The 21,683-nt window shown below is 44.9% G+C and overlaps 1 protein-coding gene across 1 annotated transcript; it reads left to right on the forward strand.

The window, feature by feature from the left end:
* Positions 1–227: 227 nt before the first annotated feature.
* ADRA1A (adrenoceptor alpha 1A) lies at positions 228–12,802 on the forward strand. The gene is made up of 2 exons (XM_062510616.1): positions 228–1,110; positions 12,300–12,802. The coding sequence occupies exons 1-2, from the start codon at positions 228–230 to the stop codon at positions 12,800–12,802; spliced, it is 1,386 nt and encodes a 461-aa protein (XP_062366600.1).
* The last annotated feature ends 8,881 nt before the right edge of the window (positions 12,803–21,683 follow it).

Here is a 21,683-nt window from a genome sequence, read left to right on the forward strand (position 1 = left end):
ACCGTGCTGTTCTGCTGACAGCCTAGGAGCCAAGGTAGGTTTTCGGATATGTTTCTGGATCTTTCTCATTGCTGCTGGTGCTGCAGTTCTAAGACATTCTTCAAAACTTTTTTCCCCAGCAAGGCCAGGCAAATGTTGCCAATCACACGTTCCAAGAACTGATCTTGTCACTGTTCCTGCCTGGGAAGGGAGCGAAGTTCAGCAGCCTCACATGGACATTACCAGCCATGGCTTTCCTCCCTGGAAACTCCTCCGAGTGCTCCAACTGCACCCACTTTGTGGAGCCCGTGAACATTTCCAAGGCCATCTTACTGGGTATTATTCTAGGGGGGCTGATTGTTTTTGGGGTTTTGGGTAATATCCTCGTTATCCTGTCCGTAGCCTGCCACAGACACCTCCAGAGTGTCACCCACTACTACATCATCAACCTGGCTGTGGCTGACCTCCTCCTGACTTCTACCGTCCTGCCCTTCTCAGCCACCATGGAGATTTTGGGCTACTGGGTCTTTGGGAGGATCTTCTGCAACATCTGGGCAGCTGTTGACGTGCTTTGCTGTACGGCTTCCATCATGAGCCTCTGCATCATCTCCATCGACCGATACATCGGGGTGAGCTACCCACTGAGGTACCCCAGCATAGTGACAGAGAGGAGGGGCCTCCTGGCCCTGCTGTGTGTCTGGGCACTGTCCCTGGTCATCTCCATCGGGCCCCTTTTTGGCTGGAAGGAGCCAGCCCCGGAGGATGAGACCATCTGCCAGATCACCGAGGAGCCCGGCTACGTCTTGTTCTCAGCGCTGGGCTCCTTCTACCTCCCCCTCATCATCATCCTCGTCATGTACTGCAGGGTCTACGTGGTGGCCAAAAGGGAAAACAAAGGGTTGAGCTCTGGGATGAAGACAGAGAAGTCCCATTCTGAGGAGGTGACCCTCCGTATCCACCGCAAAAACGCTCCCGGTGCCAGCGGCTCCGCGCCCAACCCCAAGAGCAAGCACCACTTCTCTGTGCGCCTGCTCAAGTTCTCCAGGGAAAAGAAAGCTGCCAAGACCCTGGGAATAGTTGTAGGATGTTTCGTTCTCTGCTGGCTCCCGTTTTTTGTAGTAATGCCTCTTGGTAAGTAGAGCCAAGCCCTGTGTGTCTTCACCTTCTGGGCAGGGAGGGCTGTGATTGTGGCGGGTGTGGTAACACCGATCAGAAAAGCTCTGAGGGAGCAATTTCTTCCTGCAAAGCTGTCAAAAAACAAAACGCTCCCCACTGCAAAGCAGGGAGCGTGAAAAATCCGCCAGTCTCAAATGAGACCAAATGTCTCTGGTGATGAGAAGCACAATTCTGAAAACCAGGGGAGCAGTCTTGTACTTTTTCCACGTAGAAAATGCTCTTTGTGAGCTAGAGCAGATATTTGTGACCATCTCTGCTATAGGAACAGGATCTTTAGGGGTTTGTATGTTGATGTCTGCAGCCAAGTGACTTAAACCTATAAAAGAATATAAATACGCTCACAGATCTGTGCTCAGCACTGATGATTCCCACTCTAAGGAAAAAAATATCATCTTCCTATCAGGAAATTCATCCTGTGAGATACCATAACTACAAAGATAATATTTTAATCCAATTTTTTGTGTGACCAGTCAGGAGCCAGCAGTGAGGGTCCTTCCAACTAATTTTATGCTGCTCTGGTTTGCATCTTTTCTGGGAACCCATGGAGCCCACTGGTCAAACACTGGCTCAGCCACCATGCTGGAGATGAATATTTATTCTCCAGTTGTCATTCCAACAAGGAGCAAAGCCGGGGATTTGTTCTGCTTTGCTGGAATATAAAGAAGTAATTAGAATTTTAATTAAACCTTGCTCAGTTACCTTTGATGCAGTTGCAGGAGGTAAAAGCAGAATACTAATTTCATACCTATAGCTGAGGGTGAGGGACATGGCTCATCACACTGAGCTGGGCTCTGCCATTAAATATTGGGTTTTCAGACATGGAAAACTAAAATCTGTGAATTGCTCGATTTCAGGGCTCTTCTTATGGAAAAGGCTTATGCCATACAGGAAAAATAAATAGTTTTATGGAAGATTTAGTTAGTGAGACATCAATATGGACAATTAAGAAAAGGAAAAACAACCTTACCTAAACATGAAAAGGAAGATTTGGGAGTTTTCTTTTCCTTTTTTTTTTTTAATTCTGTTTTATTCAAACTTACAAGTAACTGTTTTTTTCAATTAACCTCTACTGGTTTTACCGAGATTTATCAAGGCACACAAAAACTGTTGCTAAAAACCCAACAATTCAGAATTTTTTCCTCTTGGTGAATAGTGGGACGTGCTGGATTGGAGCTGTTTCCTAAGGAGGGCCTGGCTGGTGCTGGCATGGATGTCAGCACGTTGGAATGCTGCTTGCCAAGATGACTGAAACATATTCAAAAAGGGTTTGGGAGAATGCATTAAACACACTTCTCATCTGCAAATGGGGTTGCCACACAGCGCTGTTAATTAATTTGCTTTGGATTTAAGAAATCTTCCGGGCTCCAGAATGGCTTTGCATCTTCCTTTGATCCCTTGTAAGGAAACTCTGGAGGTTTTTTTCCCTGGGTTTGGGGGTTACTGGGTTATTTTTGAAGCATATTTTATAGGGCTTTCAAAACATATTAGCTGCTTTTGTTTAAGGACAAAAAAAAAACCTGATTAAAGACAAGTGGCACTAAAAAGTCCTCAAACAAGCCAATGACTCACATCTTGCTGCAGAGCACTTTCCAAAAAAACAACAACCACTTCCAGGTCTGTCACACAGCCAGGTCCAGCTGAGATAGGGAAGGGAAGTGATCCTGACAGGATCTCCAGCAGGATCTGACTTTCCAGATGTATAAAATCCTCCTTGTTGAAACCCTGGAGGAGCTCACAACATGCATGGCTGGGCAGCCAGAACTGTGACCAGCTCTGCAGCCTTGTGGCCATGGGACAGAGCAAAGCATCATCCCATCAAGCACTTCTGGGGGGATTTGACAGATGTGGAGGTGCCATGCAGGGACATGGTTTATAGGTGGATTTGGATGGTTGGAATCGACGATCCAAGAGATCTTTTCCAACCTAAATGCCTGTAATTCCATGGTTCCATCAGCCAGAGCACGCCCAAAGCAGATCGCCCATGAGATAGGCACTCCTAAACTGCTACACAAACCTCTTCAGACAGCTGTGCTCCTCATTCCATGCAGCACAACTCACCCAAACCTAGGTTAATTTTACTGTGGTCTACAGCACCTTCAAGATTTCCACACAGAATTTACAGAAATCACCGGGTTGGAAGAGACCCCCAAGATGATCGAGTCCAACCCAGCCCCAGCACCTCAAATAAACCAGTGCCACATCCAGAGTTCATTTAAACACATCCAGGGGTGGGCACTCCATTTCCAGCACTTGATCACTCTTTCTGTAAAAGCTTTCCTGATTTCCAACCTAAATCTCCCTTGGCACAGCTTGAGGCTGTGTGCTCTGGTTCTGTCAGTGCTGCCTGGAGAAGGAGACAACCCTCACCTGAGCACAGGCACCTTTCAGGGAGCTGGAGAGGGATAAGGTCATTCCTGAGTCTCCTTTTCTCCAGGATGAACACCCCCAGCTCCCTCAGCCCTTCCTCACATCCATTAATATCCACTCTAGCAGCCAAGAACTGCATCCAAGCAAGAAACACTGAAGTTTACTGAAGTGTGTAATAAAGGAGGGTAGAAACCTTTGAGGTGTAGGCATGGGAAGGGCAAGAGGGATAGAAGGATGTTGAGAAAGGCACAATATCCATGTTGGTTGATGCTGCTGAAAATAACTGGAGAAACACCTGAAATTTGCCTGCCACAAAAAATGAACTGAGTTGAAACTGGGGTGTAAAGGTGCCAGTTGCAGTCTGTGTAAGGAATGGGTTTTTTTCTTACTGTCTTGGATTAAGTTTCCGAAAGTTCTGTACAAAATCCTTCAGATCCATAGTCCAACACACCTTCTTCTCACTTGGCTTGATGTTTGTGGAAAAAAAAAAAAAAAAGGGAAAATAAGTGAGGCTAATATTTGCTTTTCCTCTGCGTGCTGGAGTGTGAACTCGCTGCTCACAAAACTTCTGTAACGCACGAGGCTGTCAGAACTTTGGTTTCCCCTGGAAGAAGTCAGGTTTTCATTCCTGCGAGCAGAACCAAGCAGAGCTGGCATTAATGACAGCTTCAGCTGGCAGTTTGGTGACCACCAGGCAAACACAAAACAACAAAACAGAGCCAGCAAAGAGCACCTCTGAGCCTGTCTGCATCTCTCAGGGAAGGCTCAGGAGAAAAGCCTGAGCTCATCTGCAGCTCCTGGGCCAAGGGGCAGGGGGTTTGTGGTTTGTGGGGAGAGGCTCAGACGTGGCTTCATCTGGGCAGTCAGGGCTTGGGCTCTGGCATTCCCAATCACAGCCTGCATTTCTGGCTGCTTGTTCTCCCCTTGCAATTCCTAGAAAGGGATATAGGATATATATAGATAGATGGTCAGACACAGGGAGACTCAGAGCTGGAAGAGCCCAGAAATCAATGAAAGCCCCCAGTGATGAAAAGTTTTCATGTTACAAGTGACAGAACGGACCTTGTCCTGTAACTGGAAGACATTTATGTGTTGTTCACTTGAGAAATCTTCAAAAGGTTTCTTTTCAACAGCGTAAAAGACAGCGTGTGGAGGTTGTTTTGAGGTGAAACATGCCCAGAACTGATGGAAAAATGGGTTGGGGGGTGTTGCAAAAATGGTCCGGGGCTGAGACTGATGATTTATCTTAACAAACCCTCAGAAGAGAGCAAGCTCCCAGAGCTTTGTTTGTGGTCTCTTTTCTGTGGGTGTAGGTGTTGCTTTCTGAAGCTGAAAGAAGTAAAAAGGGAAAGTCTGAGCTAGGAGGCCATAGGGGAAAAAATCCTAAACTGGGCAAGGGAGAGGAAGGGTTTTAGCATTTGTCAATCATTCTCGTGATTAAGAAAGCAAAAAAGAGCATCTGCTGGAGGGTGTTGGTGTTTGTGGTCGAGGAGTAAATTAGTCTTGTGAACTGACACAAACACTGTCAAGGGAATCCTCTAATCCTCTCTGCAGCTGGTTCCTATTTGCTGTTTTGTGGTAATTTTTTTAAACTGCATTCAAAGAGAACCACTCTACTTTCATTAGACATAAACCAGAAAAATAAATTTTTCCATATCTGCTGTTGACATATGACCTCTCAGAGGGTCACAAGGTTCTGAGTAGCAACACACACCAACACAGACTCCCACATTAATATTTTGGTGTTCTCTCAGTGAGAAAGAGAGGAAAAAATGTATAAAAGTGCAAAAAAAAAAAAAAAAAAAGCACAGAATATAAGGCCCAGCTCTTTCTCTGGAGCCCAGCTCAAGGAGAGGAAGGATGTTTGCACTCCTTGAGTCACAGAGCACAAGTGTGTGTCTAAGTTAGATCACTGAATGGAGAAAACTTCAGCCATGAGCATAAACAGCCAAGACATTTCCATGGCAAGGGTTTTTTAGGTACTTTGCTGATCACAAGGGGCATTTTTCATAATCACAGACTGGAAAGGCACTGTTGGTCTGAGCTGATAACTCAGCCAATGACAAAGATGCCATGGACATCCCTGGGCCAACATTCCTGCGCCGTGTGCTGGCTCACCTGTGTGTGTCACCTGTCACAGGAGCCTTGTCCTTGTCTCTGAGTTTCCCTGGTCATGCAGCCACCGCTTTCAAGTCCCCACAGTAAAGGAAGCAGGAGTGTCATTTTTCACTCTCTCTCAAATGCCAGAGCACAAGTTAGGGCTGGGAATGATGGAAAGGCTGCGGTGAGTGATTCTCCCACCCCACTGTGCAAATGTCAGGATTCGGCTGCAATTTGGATAACGGGACAGACGCTTGGCTCTTGCTGAAGGAGATAATTCCTTTTTTCTAACTCCAAGGATTCCAAAATCATGACAGACAACTCATGAGGCAGTCTGAGACAGACACAGCTTCTCAAACTCTTCTCTGGTTGTTGGGGCTTTTTTTTGTTGGTTTTTTTTTTTTTTTAGTGTGTTTTTTTAAATTTTATTTTTAAAGGAAAAGAATTATTTTATTGTAAGTGAAGGATTTAAGAGGGAGAGCTTCAGGACAAATATCAAATATCTCCAAAATGTCAACAATGGGATCCAGACCCATTCCACTGCACTTACAGCTTGGCAACTGGAATTGGGGTGATAATTACATTGATTTGTGAAACAATGTGATTACTCAGGTTTGCACAGGAAACAAAACCTCAGTTTACCTTCCCATGGCTTTTTATCAGCTTTCTAAATCTGCAGCTGCCCGCAACGAATCTGGAAATAGTTGCTTGCTGAGACATTTGCCAGAAATATCATCCATCCTAAGTGGGTACAATATGAAACAGAGCATAAATTAGGTCTGAAATAATCCAAATCATCAGAGCAGTGTTCCCAGACTGACCCATTCCTGCTGCCTGACCATTTCACCTCTCACCTGTGCCCAGGCACCCTCCTGGTGCTGAATTCAGGGGTCTGGGAGGGAAAACAAACTCACTCCTCCTTCTATGTCTATTTACTATGGATCAGGGACAGCCAAGCACCAAGCCCCTCTCATTTTCCCTCTGGAATAGCAGCAATATTCCAGGCCCTAGGGAGGCACAGCTGGGAAGTGCAAGACCTCCTCACATCACTGCTTTTTCTGCACTGGTTGTGTTAATTGCATTGTGCCAAGTCCAGGAGCATTTCCTCCTGTCCAAGGGCTCCTTGATACCATTTTTTATTCCATAAAAAATACTTTCCATAAGGGAGCAGTGAGAGCATATGGGAGAGGTCATGTGTGTACAGGGGGCATCTGTTGAATGTCTGTACACTTATAAATATATGTATAGACTGGTATTTATAAATACACTTTCCAGAGGGTGGATTGTGTCATGACCTGAGATGCAGTATAGAACACTTGTCTTGGGGAATAAAGTTTAGAGTGAACACTGGGCTTGGGAACACAAAATGTAGCATATTTATCAATGTTTGAGCATATTTATCAATGTACGTGGAGCCATGAGAGATTTAGGGAGGCCCTGGTACATGGTTAATTCCCTTTGGGATGTCAGTGCTCCTCTGTGCTTCATCCTCTGGGTCTTTATGGCTCTGGAAGAGCTGCAATCCTCTAGACTGAGCTCTTCGAGGCAGATCCCAGGACCTGGGTTTTGAGCTTTGCTTCCCTGTAACCAGAGCACCCTTCCTGTTCCCAGCCTGAAGGGGCTCCAAGAGCTGGAGAGGGACCTGGGACAAGGGAATCACAGAACAAATGTAAAATCTGGCTTCCCACTGCCACAGGGTAGGGTCAGATGAGATATTGGGAAGGAATTGTCCCTTGGGAGGGTGAGGAGGGGCTGGGATGGAATTCCCAGAGAGGCTGTGGCAGCTCCTGGATCCCTGGCAGTGCCCAAGGCCAGGCTGGGCAGGGCTGGAACAACCTGGGATAGTGGGAGGTGTCCCTGCCCATGGCAGGGGGTGGCACTGGATAAGGATTTAAGGTCCTTTCAAACCCAATCTGGGATTCTGTATGGACACAACCCTGATCTCCCCCATGCACTGAAGCAGCATCTCGGTCACCGTACTTAAGCTACACAAAATAAAAAGAGGGGAAAAAAGCAGAAAAACTAAACAGAGCTGCAGATTCAGTAGTAGAGATGGATTTGTAGGAGGGATGGATTTATAGCTGAGAGGGATTTGTAGGAAGGATGGATTTATAGCTGAGATGGATTTGTAGCAAAGATGGGTTTGTAGCTGAGATGGGTTTTAACACCACAAAGGGCTCATGGGTCACACAAATATACGAGATCTGATTCCCATGGTGCTGGCAGCAATGATGCAGAGTAAACAACACAAGTTTTTACAGCCTGGCAGGTTCCAAACCCCTCCCTGCTGTCCATCAGTGAAACAACACACGACATCAGGGCTGGTTTTTAAACAACCCATAATCAGGCACCTCTTGTGACAAATGACAAAGTCAAATTACACCTTCGAGAGTGAATTGGCACTTGCTCACCAGGAGGGACGTGGCAAACTTATCTCTCAGAGCTGAAGAAACTTCCAGCTGACAAAACAGGAAAAGAAATGATGAGGGAAGAAAATGCAATCCTGACATTTCCAGGGATGAGCGATGAAATACTTAATGGCAAAAGATCTCGGGAGGCTCATAGTACATTTTATTTTATTCAATTTTGCAGGAAGCAGTTGTATTGTGCTACTGACACTTGAGTCCTCAACCTTTTGAAAACAAAGCAGGAATTCCAGCATCATTTACTCAATCCATGATTCAAAATGCATTAAAAGAAAACCTCTTGAGGTTTCTTTATTGTTCCTCCAGCACAAACTGCAGGGAGACAGCGTAAGGTAAAGCCTTTAAGCTTTAATCAGGTTTGCCACTATTTACCACTTAATTCCTGACAGTGTGCAAAGGAAGATATTAAGGCCAATGAACAGCACAGAGAATTAATTTCAAGGGTGAAAACTTAATATCTTGGCTGCTGTTCATCACCTGGATGGCACCTGTGATTCCACCTTGTGTGGAGTGAGAGGACTGGAAAAGTTTCCTCTGAGAATTAGGTGCAATAATTCTGTTTTTTCAGTCCTGGCTGATCGTGTGTCCATGAGTCCAAAGGTGAACTGACACAAACTGGCAGTCACCAAATGGTCAAGGACTGCAGGGAAATGGAAAATCCCAGCTCCCACCTCACTGCTCTGCAGGGAACGTGTACCATCCACCCAAAAAAACGAGATAATTCACTGCTCTTGTTTAATCTCATTATTAATTGTGGCCATTGTTTAAAAATAACCCCACAGAATCCTTGTTTTAGTTCTCCTTTGAGTTCATTGGGCCTGAGCTGTCCATTCTGAGGGCTCAGCACTGAACAAACCACTTTGTCACCAGGCTTGAAAATGCCCCCTGCTCATTGCCAGATCCATCAGCCACTGAGATGGATTACAACAAAGTCACTGAATATCAAACGTTTGGAAGAAAGGGACACTTTCTTAGGATTCTGTGGGGAGGAACACAATTCCTCAAGGATTTGGAAAATAAGATATTTTTTCCCTTTACCTAGATACTCAGGTAGCCAACAGGAAAGATGAGGGAATATTTCTGATCTATGGAGGTAACTGTGTGACTGGAATAGAAGGACAGAGATTTCTGAGTGTCAAACACACCCTGCAGGGAGCTGGAGAGGGAGTGTTAACCAGGGCATGCACTGATACCACAGGGGGCAATGGTTTGAGGTGAAGGAGGGCACACTTGGACTAGATTTGGTAAGAAATTCCTCCCTGTGAGCCTGGTGAGGGGCCGGGATGGATTTCCCAGAGCAGCTGTGGCTGCTCCATCCCTGGAAGTGTCCAAGGTCAAGTTGGAGCACCCTGGGATAGTGGAAGGTGCCCCTGCCCATGGCAGAAGGTTGGAATTATTTTAGATGATCTTTCATGTTCTTTCCAACCCAAACCATTCCATGATTCTCTGGAAGCCAGTGTGTAGTGGGGTCTGCAGATAGCAAAGTCTCTCTGCTGTTAAAGCTCGTTCATTTTCTTTCACTGTGTGTTATTCCAAGGCAACAACGAGTCTCTCCACTGATGAACCAAAAAAGGCTACATTAATAAATTAACATGCAGATCCCACCCCAAAAAAAGAGCAAGGGACAGACTCTGACACTGGCTGTTTTCTATTTTTATCAGACTTTGGCGCAGCCCTTGCATTCCATCTGGAGAGAGCGAGGAGTTGCAGCAAACAGGAATTGTTATTGTTTACCCATTTTTACACTTGGCCTCACACAGCTGATTCCCTAAACCAGGATTTGGTTCACCTTTTGTCTCACAGCAAAATGGGAAAGCAGCAGATAGACTGCATTTAAATGTGGAAACAAACCCAAAAATTGAGCGTGATTTGGGCATTTAGAAGCCTTTCATTATTTTTCATCTGCCAATGACTTCAGCCAGAAAGTTCTTTGAGAATGTTATTTAGTTGTTTTTCACTAAAGGAGAGAAGCATTAATTTGCTGAGAAAAATTTTAGGTTGTGGATATGCATGCTTGCTTGTGCTCCACTGCAAAACAGCATTTGTTTTCTTTAGCAAAACCTTTTTGGTCTTAAAATCTGGTTCATTTTGAAAGCAATAATGAAACTCTTCTACCTGGGCCAGCTTGGGGCAACCAGAAGCTACCACGGAGGCAACGAGCCCCACGTTTGGAGTGCGGGTGATATCCAAGGGTGGAATCAGGGGTTCAGCTGCTCCAGAAGAGAGACGGAGCTGCTGTGGCAGGTTTTGCACTGCCTGGGAACGAGACAGCTTTGGGAAAGGCTTAGTGCCCCTGAAGAGGCTCCAGGAGAGCTGGAGAGGGAACTGGGACAAGGCCTGGAGGGGCAGGGCAAGGGGGATGGCTGCAAAGTGACAGAGGGCAGGGTTGGATGGGATACTGGGGAGGAATTTCTCCCTGTGAAGGTGGGGAGGGGCTGGGATGGAATTCCCAGAGCAGCTGTGGCAGCTCCTGGATCCTTGGAAGTGCCCAAGGCCAGGCTGGACGGAGCTTGGAGCAGCCTGGGACAGTGGGAGGTGTCCCTGCCATGGCAGGGGTGGCACTGGATGGGATTTAAGGTCCCTTCCAACCCAAACCATCGTGCGATGATCCAGACTTGGTGTCTCTTCTCTGCTGCTGTAGCACACACAAACCACCTGGTCCCAGGTCCGAGAGCCCTGCAAGGCTCCTCACCCTGCCCCACGCCCTGTCCCCTCCCATGGGCTCTGCTCCGGGTGCAGAAGCTGCTGCCACCACAGGATCACTGCACATTTCCCAGCAGGATGAGCAGGTTATTGATCACCCTGCACCGGGAGTGCCTCTGGCCCTGGCAGGATTTTGGTGCATTCCCACACAGGCTAAACCACCCTAAGAATTGCTTTGGCCACTCAAAAGCCTTTGCTGCAAGTGCTGCAACTTTATTTGACAAAGGCTGAGGAAAAAGTTTCGAGCAGTTGAGCACTCTTGGATTTCAGCCGGAGCCCTGGGAAGGCACGATCAGCTTTGAGAGCTCCAGGGAGAAAATCCATCCTGTAAAGCTTAAAGCTGCTCCCAGACATGGCTAAACTGCACAGGATGATGGATGCATCGATGCCTAAACCTTCCACAGTATTTCTGTCCACGTGCTTACAGTTTTTCCAGGGGAAGCAGGAATACAAGCATTTGTCAGTGCTGAAAGTCCTGTTTATTATAAATTTGAGTATAAATTCCAAGCCAAGTCAATTTTGTTTCTGGGATTTTTTTATTTTCTTAAATAAAGCCAAAAGTTTGGCATCAGGAAAAACATTCCCAAGATTTTATATCAGCAGATAACTCATAACTCCATAGAAAAAAAAAAAAATTCCAGAGTACGTTCCTTACTAAGGAACTATTGAAGTTCTTGCTCTTTGGAGGTAACATTGCAAGTATATATCAGAATATGTGTGTATATAAATAAATCTAAATTTATACTAAATGTAAATATAAAATGCATATGAATATGAATAATAAAACTAAATATAAATAATAGAAATAGAAGTAGAAATAGGAATAGAAATAATAGAAATAGAAATAGAAATAGAAATAGAAATAGAAATAGAAATAGAAATAGAAATAGAAATAGAAATAGAAATAGAAATAAATAGAAATAGAAATATATATGATATAAACATGTGCACATCTGATGGCTGCCTATGATACCCTGCCCATTGCTCCTTGATATGAGAAGGAGCATTTCCTTTAAGTTCTCTCAATTTTAGCTGCATTCCATGGGGCAGAATGTGGATAGTTCAATTTTCGTAAGGTTTCAGGGAATATCAGTACCCAATACTTCATCATTTCAAAGACTTTTGGCTGTAACACAGCCAGCTCTAACCCCTCTGAAATGGTGACATTTTCTTGCCATCTGAAGCCCCTGGTGATGACCTCCAAGATATTGTTGTCATTTGGGTAATTAATCTTGAATTAAGAGTCTCTGAGGAAGGAATTTTCATCTCTCCGTGGGATCAGCCCTCTGGCTGCCTCTCTAGCTGCAAATGGGAATATAATGCTTGTAATTAAAAAATAGCTCTCTTGAAATTTCTGATGGAACATCCATGTAATCGTGTGACATCATAGATCCCAAAACACTTGTTCCTGCAGGAATTGTGTTTGCAGTCATAATCTTTGCAAGACGGAACAGAATCCTATTTATTTTTTCCAGTGTTTTAGTTTCTTTGGTTACCTGCAATTCCTCACTGCCTCTGCCCTAACACTCTGCGTATTTTCCATTTTAGGTTCTTTCTTTCCTGCAATCAAACCCCCGGACACACTTTTTAAAATAACATTTTGGCTGGGATATTTAAACAGCTGCATCAACCCCATCATCTATCCATGCTCAAGTCAAGAGTTCAAGAAAGCGTTCCAGAATGTCCTGAAAGCTCAGTGCCTCCTGAGGAAGCAGCCAGCAAAGAAGCAAGCCCCCAGCTTCAACCTCAACCATCCTGCTGGCCAGAGCATGGAGAGTGGCAAAAGGGTGGTCAGGATCCCTGTGGGATCGGGAGAAACCTTCTACAAGATTTCCAAGGCAGACGGGGTCTGCGAGTGGAAGATCTTCTCCGCCGCGCCCACCAAAAACTCCGCTTCCAAAGACTGCACGGCTGCCAAAGCCAAGAGCAAAGGGTTCCTGCAGGAATGCTGCTGTGCAGGCACTGCAGGGAGCCTGGCCCATGAGAACTGCAAAGTGCCAACCATTAAAATCCACTCCATCTCCCTGAGTGAGGCCGGGGAGGATGTGTAAGGAGTGGGGGTGCCAGGCTGGCAGTGTGGGGACCTCGAGGGATGTCGCTCGTTTTGTGGGGAAGGAGGAGGAGGAGGTGTGGTGGTAGTTGGAAGGATCAAGGTGTGAACAGGTGAAACAGGGTCAAATCTTCCGAGGAGGGATGTCTGTGATTGCTGGGAGCGTGAACGGAGCCCCTCAAAGACAGTGCATGGCTTCAGTGGACGCTGTGCTGAGGGTCCAGCATCTGCCAGGCTCTTCCTTGGCATTCAAAGGGCATTTATCCCTCTGTTCTCCTCTTTCAGAGTTCCCACTGCCCTCCTTTAGAGGCAGTGGAGGAGAAAGAGAGAACCACAAAGACCCTGTGGACCCTGTGCTGGTTTCAGCCTGACATTCTGTGACAGCTCCACCCTCAGAGCCATTTTGTGATTCCACCCCTCCCCATAAAACCAAACCTCAGCTGTGGATTTCAGTCAACTCCATTGCCAAGGAAAACTTGATCCAAGTGACTGCACTCCACCAAGCTTCAGAGACCAAGGAGAACTTTTCCTTTTTGTACAATCAGCCTCCCTAATCTCCACACCAAACCAAACGAAAATTTGCATGTGCCCCTGGTTTGTTCAGACGATCCCTGCGCCTTGATACGGGTCTAATAAAAAATTCAAAACTAGGTAAGTCCTCATCAGACTAGTCTCAAAGAGCTCACTTGCATTCCTCCTGTTGTTTTTCATCTTCTGAGTCCATCAGGAACCTGCTGAAAGGCTCAGTAATTCCTTGCTCAGGTGCTCGATAGCCAGATCAGTGCCACAGTCACTGGAAAAGCTGCAGATTTTTCCTGTCTCCCTGCCCAGTGTTTTGCTACATTCCTTTGCCTGACTCCTTCAATACCAAGTGCTCAAAGCTTTCTGTGAGATCCTGGGTACTGTGGAGTCAGGAACTTTCCCCTTGTTCTGAGCAGGGGGAGTTAAGCATGTTAAAAGGCTTAAGGACATCCATCCCCATGAGAAAGGGCCATCCCTTGGGAATTTGGGAGCAAAGCATTTGGAAGCATGTTATATTTTAATACAGCTAACCCAAATAAAAAATAAATGAAATGGCCAGCATCTGGAAGAAATAGTGGGAGGAATTCTCTGTACAATATTAGAAATAAGCAGGTCTTGACATAATTCCTCCTGAGGCTGCCAAGTAAGAACTCAGCTCCTTGAGACAGCACACGAGCCCCTACTCTTGTCTGTGTCAGCTCCTGTGCTGAAGATCCACTGCCTTGAAAAGGGAAAGGGCTCGAGACAAGGGTCATTATCACAGGACAGGACCTTGAAACAACACTTCAGTGATGTTGATGAGAAATCATTGTTTGTTTATCTCTCACGCAGTATTAAGTTCCCAACGTCAAGAGGATTTGTCTCCTGTGTCTTTTATTTATGCACTCACAGAACACAAATCTGTAGCATGATCCCAGTTTTAGCTTAAGCAAGAAATCCACCTCACTCTTAAGGCTCTTCAGGCCTAGAAATTGAAGTTACAAGTGTGGAAATACCATGTAAGAAAATCTTCTCATGGTGCTTCAAGCCAAGAGCAGGAAGAGAAAAGCTGGAAATCTCATAAGAAAGTCACATGAGACTCGTGGCTGAGGTTTCCAGTCTCACAGCATTCAGATACGTGGGATGTGTAAACAACAAAACCCAAACATTTTGAAAAAGCACCCCTTAAACTGAGCAAGGCTAGTAAGATTTAAAGTCCTTACTGCACACCCTTGGTGCCCAACCCTGTCTTATTCTACAACCAATACTTGTTTTACAACCAGTAAGTTCCTTTTGGCCATCTCTCCTTTGGAGCTGGGAGATTTACACGGGGTTGCTGCAGTAATTTCGGATTTATTGAGGTTTCACGGTGTCAGGCAAGGAGTTGTTGGAAGCTGCCACATCTGGATTAATTTAACTCCGGAGCAATCCTGATGCAGCTGTATAATCTGACCCTGTAAGACGAAGATAAATAAGTTAACCTGCTGCTGGCAGTGCCAGGATGGACGTGGATGTAGCACAGTTCTCCTGCGTGACAGAGACAGAGGTGGAATAATGAAGTCTTGGTCTCATCTTCATCCTTTTTTTTAGGATGAAGGACCTCTCTGTGCCCAGTGTCTCTGAAAAGTTCCCAGCCCTCAGCATCAGGTGAGCCTGGTCCCAGCCACACCTCTGCTGCTGCCAGGTTTGCCAGCAAAAACAAACACATCATTTCTCTGGCTCCCTCAGAGAACTTCTGCAGGAAAACTGCCCTTGTTGCAAGAAGGGTCATTGGCACTTGTCATCTCGGTGGATATTTGGCCTGAAAAGTCTCAAAAAGCATAGAAGGAGCTCTAGGAAACAGAAAAGAAAAAAAAAAAAGAAAAGAAAAAAAAGGAGTTCAGTTTTAAACAGCCTAATTTTTTCTGTTTTTTAAAGTGAACTTGGCACTGGTGAAAGAGCTGCAGCCACAGAGGCTGAATGTATCTGTCTGTCTAAATGCACAAACAGGACAGGAGCATTTCCCAGAGGCTGGACATCAATCAACACTTGCAAAACCTTCCCAGCATCAGGATTCTGTCGTGTGAAACTTGGCAGGAGCACGGAGCAGAGATCAGAGAGCAGCCAGGTGGGAAGTGGGAACAGCAGAGTGCCAGGAGTTCCCCTGAAAGCCACATCCAGTGGACGCGTCCTCCCAAAAGGACGTGTCCTCCCAAAAGGACGTGTCCTGCCACAAGGACGTGTCCTGGCACCTGGGGGATGGCTCTGACATCCCACCATCCTCCCACAGCAGGGATTTCTGCCGGGAGTGGCAGCCAGGATTTCTGTGTTGGGTGGAGCACAGCCTCTGCTCCAGATTTGAGAGCTGGGGCATCACAGAGATGAGTCTGGGTTTGCACAGCCTGAGGTGAGGCACAACAGCAGCCCCTCTTCACCCCAGGGCAGGGAAAGTTCAGTAGTCCACTTTCCACAGTCAGTTCACATCTACTCTCTGATGTTTTTGAGGCTTGGCGTACTTTGCAAGATTATTCAAATCCCAAATGTTTAAGTTCTGCCCACTATCTCAATAAATGCCTTCACATTTTTATATTCTTTATTTCATTCCAACAGCTCCAAGGATGAATTGTGCATTGTGTAAAAACAATATTCTCCTTTGCCAGGCCTTAATGTCCTGAAAATCCACGGCACTGAAAATAAGAAAGATTAACCCAGGAATATTTCTTGCGTCTCTACTTGGAGTACACAAATGCATTGCACTAAATTTTATAAATTTCCCTGCTTTGCTTTCTCAGTTTTCTGAAAGGTAACACCGACAGGCTGCGGCACCTTCTGCTGATGGAGGTCAGGTTAAAAAGTCTGATTTGCTGAAATGGAAGGGCCCAGTTCTAGGTGTGCCTGTTGGCCTCGAGCTGCTGTTGCTCGTGTCTCAGTGGGGTTTTGTTAGGAACTTCATTTTAAACAAAACCACTGAGGCACAGAGCAACTCGGTGATTGATCCAGCACGGCTTCAGCTGTCCCAAGCTGAATCCACTCTGGGTAATTAACTCCACATCCTACCCAGAGGTACCTTGATCCTCTTTTCCTGTCTTACTATGCTTTGGATAAGCAAGAAGATGTTGAAAACGAGCTCGAGGGGACAGGCTGTTGACAGCAATTATTCCTGGATGATCTCTCCCGACAGCAGAGCCAAAGAGAAAAGCCAGTTGGTCTTCAAAGTGTTTCACTTAGCTCCAGGAGAATTTGGGACCTGCACCAGTGCTATCCTTTGACAGAAGGAAAAAAATCCAACAGGTTATGAGAGAGGTGCTCTCACAGCAGCGTCTGCTCTCTGCCTGCACCCCTCACACACTCAAATATTTGTGAAGGTATTTTCTATATGACAGTGTCACAAAAACCACAAGACACTACAGAGGTAGCTGGCGGTGCATTAAAACACAGATCTTCCCCCCAGCTTGAGAGATGTAATTGAATCTCTGATTTCGTGGGAGGAGATGGAGCATTTGTCTCAGGGATTGGAGTCAAATGTCATTCCTTCTCTGCTGAGCACGCTGCATATTTCTCATGGTGACAGAGAAGGAGAAAATAGCAAATGTGAGCTAAGGGGAAATGAATTGCTGAGGAGGAGAGCTATGGACAGCAACCATCACAGGAGAAATAACACATCTGTCAGTCCCACAATGGGCTCAGAGCTCTGCTTAATGCACCTTTCTGTCTCTGCAACACTGAACTCAAAACCCAGGGTGAGTAACAGCCTCTCCTTTATCATCAGGGTAACATCAAGATCTTTATCGGAGTCAAAAAATCCTCCACGTGTTAATATGAAAATAAATGTGATTTTACAGCGCTCAATGTCTCCCCCAAAGAATTAGACTTTCTTGCATTAATCCAAATTTCTTTTATCATCAGCCAAGGGTCAGCCCTTGTAAACCATTTTCTGAAGTAGGAAAACACAAACCTGCCCAGCATTTCAGCAGACTTTCACTTTCCAAGCAAGTCCACTCAGCCAGTGAATGATAGAAAACCTCCCTGAATTTCACTGAATACTCAATTCTTCCTGATTGCACGACTGTGGGAATTGTACACAAGCTGGTTTGGGCTTTTTTTTTTTTAACTTTTACTTTTTGCTTTGCCAGTCTTTGGTTGAAAAAATTTTTGGTTGTTTCTTTTTTTTTTCTTGCTGGTTTTTCTTCTGCCTGCAGCAGCTTTTTGCCTGCATGTTGTACAATTTTAGCTGGTTTTAAAAGATTTCTCCTGAATCAGGCACTGCATTTTCTGAATGTGGTATTCCTTGTCATTGAATTCTCTACGTTCTCTTTTCCAGCTGTATCATGTTTGAACAGTCCATGCTGATCGTTTCCCTGAACAAAATACTGAATGTATATGAAATCTTGCTAAGGTGAACAAATAAATTATTGGGGGGAATGTGTACTTTGGGATATGTGAGCTGCAAGTCTGGTTGGTTGTTTTTTTTTTCTCCAGATTATTCATACAGATTTGTCTTCTCCCTTTCAACAAACATTTCAGGCAGAGTATCAGGTAGAGATTCTTCTTCTTCTTCTTCTGATCTTAGTGGGGTTTATTAGGAGCAAGGTGCAAAGTGAACAAAGGGGTTTTATTTCTACTGTAAAAAGTTTAAGTTCTTAAAAAAAACCTTTGAACAATTTCAATTGGGCCCCAGGTCCTTACTCTGCTCCTTCAGTTTGCTTACAGTAAAACATCAGGTCCCAGATGAAATCCAGCCCATTTTGCTGTATTCCTTATAAACAAACACCAGGAGAACAATCCTCATCCACCCAAGAATGTAAATGGGAAAGACAAGTGCTGAGTTATTATTTCCTGATTTATGAAGGGAGAACTGAGACACGGGGAAGGAAAAGACAGATTTCAAAACCAGCTGAATGCACCAGGAACCCGTGGCTGCCTCTAGTGAAACCCTGGGGAATTTCATCCAGGGAAACTCTGGAGAAAAAATTAAACTAAAAAAAAAAAAAAAAAAAAAAAAAACAAACAAACAAAAAAAAACAACAAAAAAAAAAAACCCTACCAAAAACCCACAAAAAAAAAATCAAACCTCAGTTCCCCTTCTGCTTGTTCCACAGGTCTGTTCTACTTCTGGATTAAAATGTGCATTTATCCTGAATAATCTTGTGCTTCAGTAGAGTCTGGGAGGTTCAGGACAGGACTGGGATTTGGTCTTTAATGGACACAGCATTGACCTAAAAAATTCCCTCCTGAACTTACAGATGGCCACAAAACCTGTTGCAATGCCAAGGAATAACTTAAAGTGTCAGAACGCCCTTGTGAGCACCAGATTTTATGTCAGATAGAAGAAGAATTTTTAAACAAAAATGTGCATTTTTTTCTTGGCTTTATAACTTAAATCCAGTTCCACTAAGACTACACATCATCATCATCATCATCATCATCATCATCATCATCAGTCCTGGAAATGTGGCTGTAGCTCTTTGCTTCTATTACAGGTCACCCTCCCTTGCTGGACCCTGCCAGGTGGGGAGAGGAAGGAGTCACATTTTCTGCCATTTTGGATAAGGATTCTGTCCTCATGGGGTACTGAATTTTTGGCCTTGAGCAAGTCTTTCCACACCATTATTTTTTTTTTTAAGCACACTTTTTCACTGTGTCTGAGCTCCCCTCTGTGCAGTGGGTGTGACACATCCCAACTGTCCCAGGGATGCTGAGTCCCAAAAAGCACCATCAAAGATTTTGAAAAATTACATAAGACAGGGAAAAAACAAAACATGTTGGTGCATTTATTGAATTTCACTTACAAGGACATGAATTCATCGAATTCCGCTTGTGCTCTTTTTGGCATTAATTTACCCCTTTGTGGGGTAAAATTAATTTACCTCTTTCTGGCTCCTCAGATTTCTTTGATCCTTTGTCCACCCATGGCCAGCTGGTGACCATGGCACTGCTTCATTTCCAGGACAGATTCTGCTCTCAAATCTTTTGGACTATTGAAGTTTTTTTTTCATGGAGATTCAGACCTCAAGAAAAATTCTATGGCAGTTTTAATCATGGTTCCTGCAGGATAAAAATCGTATCTTTGTTTTGCTAATCGAGCTGCAGGCAAAGGTCAAAGCAGTCAGGAGTTTTATTGAGGTTCAAACATTTCTAACTACACAAGGGACACCGTGCTGGTGATTACAGGAGAAGAAAACATCCAGTTTTTCATTCAGCTCCTTGTTGGTCTAATGCTAGTGAGGTTTTTTGCAGTAAATTTCTGTTCCAACTGGATTTGTTTAAACCCACCAGTTCATATCATGAATTACCAGACAATTACCAGACCTTGATTTTTATCAGGATCCGTAGAATTATCAGAGTAACTGTGGAAAAATGTTGTGTTTGTTTTTTTTTTTTTTTTCTCCCTGATACCAACATTAACACCACATTAACACCAAGATTCCCCAGTTTTGGCCTGGGAATGCAGCTCATCTTTTGGATGAGACAAATGGATCTGGAGCAGGGACAGGCCACCAGTGATGTGGCACTGCTGGTTTGGTTTGTAAAGACGAGCTCCACTGGGGACAGATTCCCAGATACAATTAAAAATGCTCCTTTAATCCAAGAATCCATCTCCCAAAGCAAGGAGAACCTGCTCAGTTCTCATCAGGGAGGTGGGTAAGAAATTTTTGCATAAACATTTCTGAGAGTTTAATTGAAATTGCGAAAGGAGAGGTAAAAAATAAGGAGTGGGATTGGATTTCAGCTGAGGATTGTTCCCAAATACATTTCCACAGCACATCTTTTAGTTTTTACAGTTTGTTATAACTGAAGTGCTCTGTTATGTTTTCAGGAGAACACAGTGCATGATGGATAGAAGCTTTCTGGGCATGTTTTCATTTTCTTTTGCATTTTATTCCTGACATATTTTGGCAAAAAAAAAGAAAAAAAAAATAATTAATGCCTCCCATGGCCAAGAGAATGAAGGGCTGATCCTGTTTCCCCTCAACCTAATTAAAAATACATATTGAAGCAGATCCAGCATTCCTTATCCATATTGAGCAGACACAGGGAGCCCCAGGACAGCTTGCCACGGAATTACCTCTGGCTCCTCAACGTGAAGCTGGAGAATTCCTGATTAATGTAAAACACAACCTCAAAAAAAAAAAAAATCAAAAATTATGGGCAATTAGGAAGTCATTTCAGTGGTAAAGTAGACAGAGTGAAGCCAACTCAGCATCACATTGTCCTTTGTGTGCACCCCCAGAGCCCATCCAAGCTCAGCCCGGAGTCCCTGCTCAGTGTCTGGAGGCATTTGAATAGCTGAGACTGGAAAAACTGGGGGCAAAAATACAGCCTGCAAGAAGTAGGAATCTCTCCGTTGATTCAGAGGGTTGTTTTAGAAAATGGAGTTCTGTAAGAGATTTGTTTTCAAACAGGAAAACCCACCCTGAACTGGTTGACTAAGAGCATACACCTGATCTTGCACGTTCCTGGTGTGTTCTTTCACTCCCTCAAAGCAAAGAGAAGAGAGTGGTGGAGGCCTTCATTGAATAAATATCTCACTTGCTGGTTCTTTCCTCCCTGTGGACAACCCTACTCTCACATTTGCCTCTAGCTCTGCATTTTTCCCTCCCTCCCGACAGCACAGCCTGATTTTCCTTTCTTTTCCTGGTGGAGCTGGACGAGGCTGTGGAAGGTTGGGTTTTCTGCAGCTACATCCCTTCTGAGTGACAAGTTCCCCATGGGGTGACACCCAGGAGACAGAACTTCCACATCTCAGTATTCTTCCTCAGGCTTAAGCTCGCAGGAAACTGGATTTCCCAGGAAAGCATCCTGGGCTAGACTGGCTTAATTCTACGTAATGCTCCCAATATTAGTGCTGAGCTGTAGGAGGACAGAGGAGCAGGGAGCCAGCCAGTAACAACCCAGTGCTGAGCCCACCTCCTGCCAGTGTTCCTGTTAAAGCTCCCAGGAGCAGTAATTTAGAGGAGTGAAGTGTATTTGGGCACAACTACAGATCCTCTGGCTAGTGCAGCATTTCCCTCCCACCCAACAGCCCTGAAATCCTCCTGAGCTTTTCCCAGTGCTGTGATTTGACTTGAAATGAAACTCACAGCAGTATTTCAGCCCGGTTAGGGCTGTGTTGTATGGAAATGTTGTGTTTTGCTGGTTGAGAGTTTTGTGCCACTAAAAATGCCTTTTTTATCACCGTCCACAACTGCACTGCGACGTTTGGTGTTGGCACAAAGCTGAAGAGCTGCTGCCTGCTCCTTCCCTGGCCTTTTTTTCCCCATTCCAGCTGCAGAGATGGAGGCAGCTGGAAGCAAGCAGAGCCCTCCTGACAAGTGAGTTCTTTGCTACCACTCCCTCCCTCCCTCCCTCCAGTTGTGATGTTCCTTATCACCAACTCACTGCTGGAAATCACTCTGAGCTAC

The sequence above is a fragment of the Cinclus cinclus genome, chromosome 29, assembly GCF_963662255.1.
Source record: "Cinclus cinclus chromosome 29, bCinCin1.1, whole genome shotgun sequence".
NCBI classification, from domain to species: domain Eukaryota; kingdom Metazoa; phylum Chordata; class Aves; order Passeriformes; family Cinclidae; genus Cinclus; species Cinclus cinclus.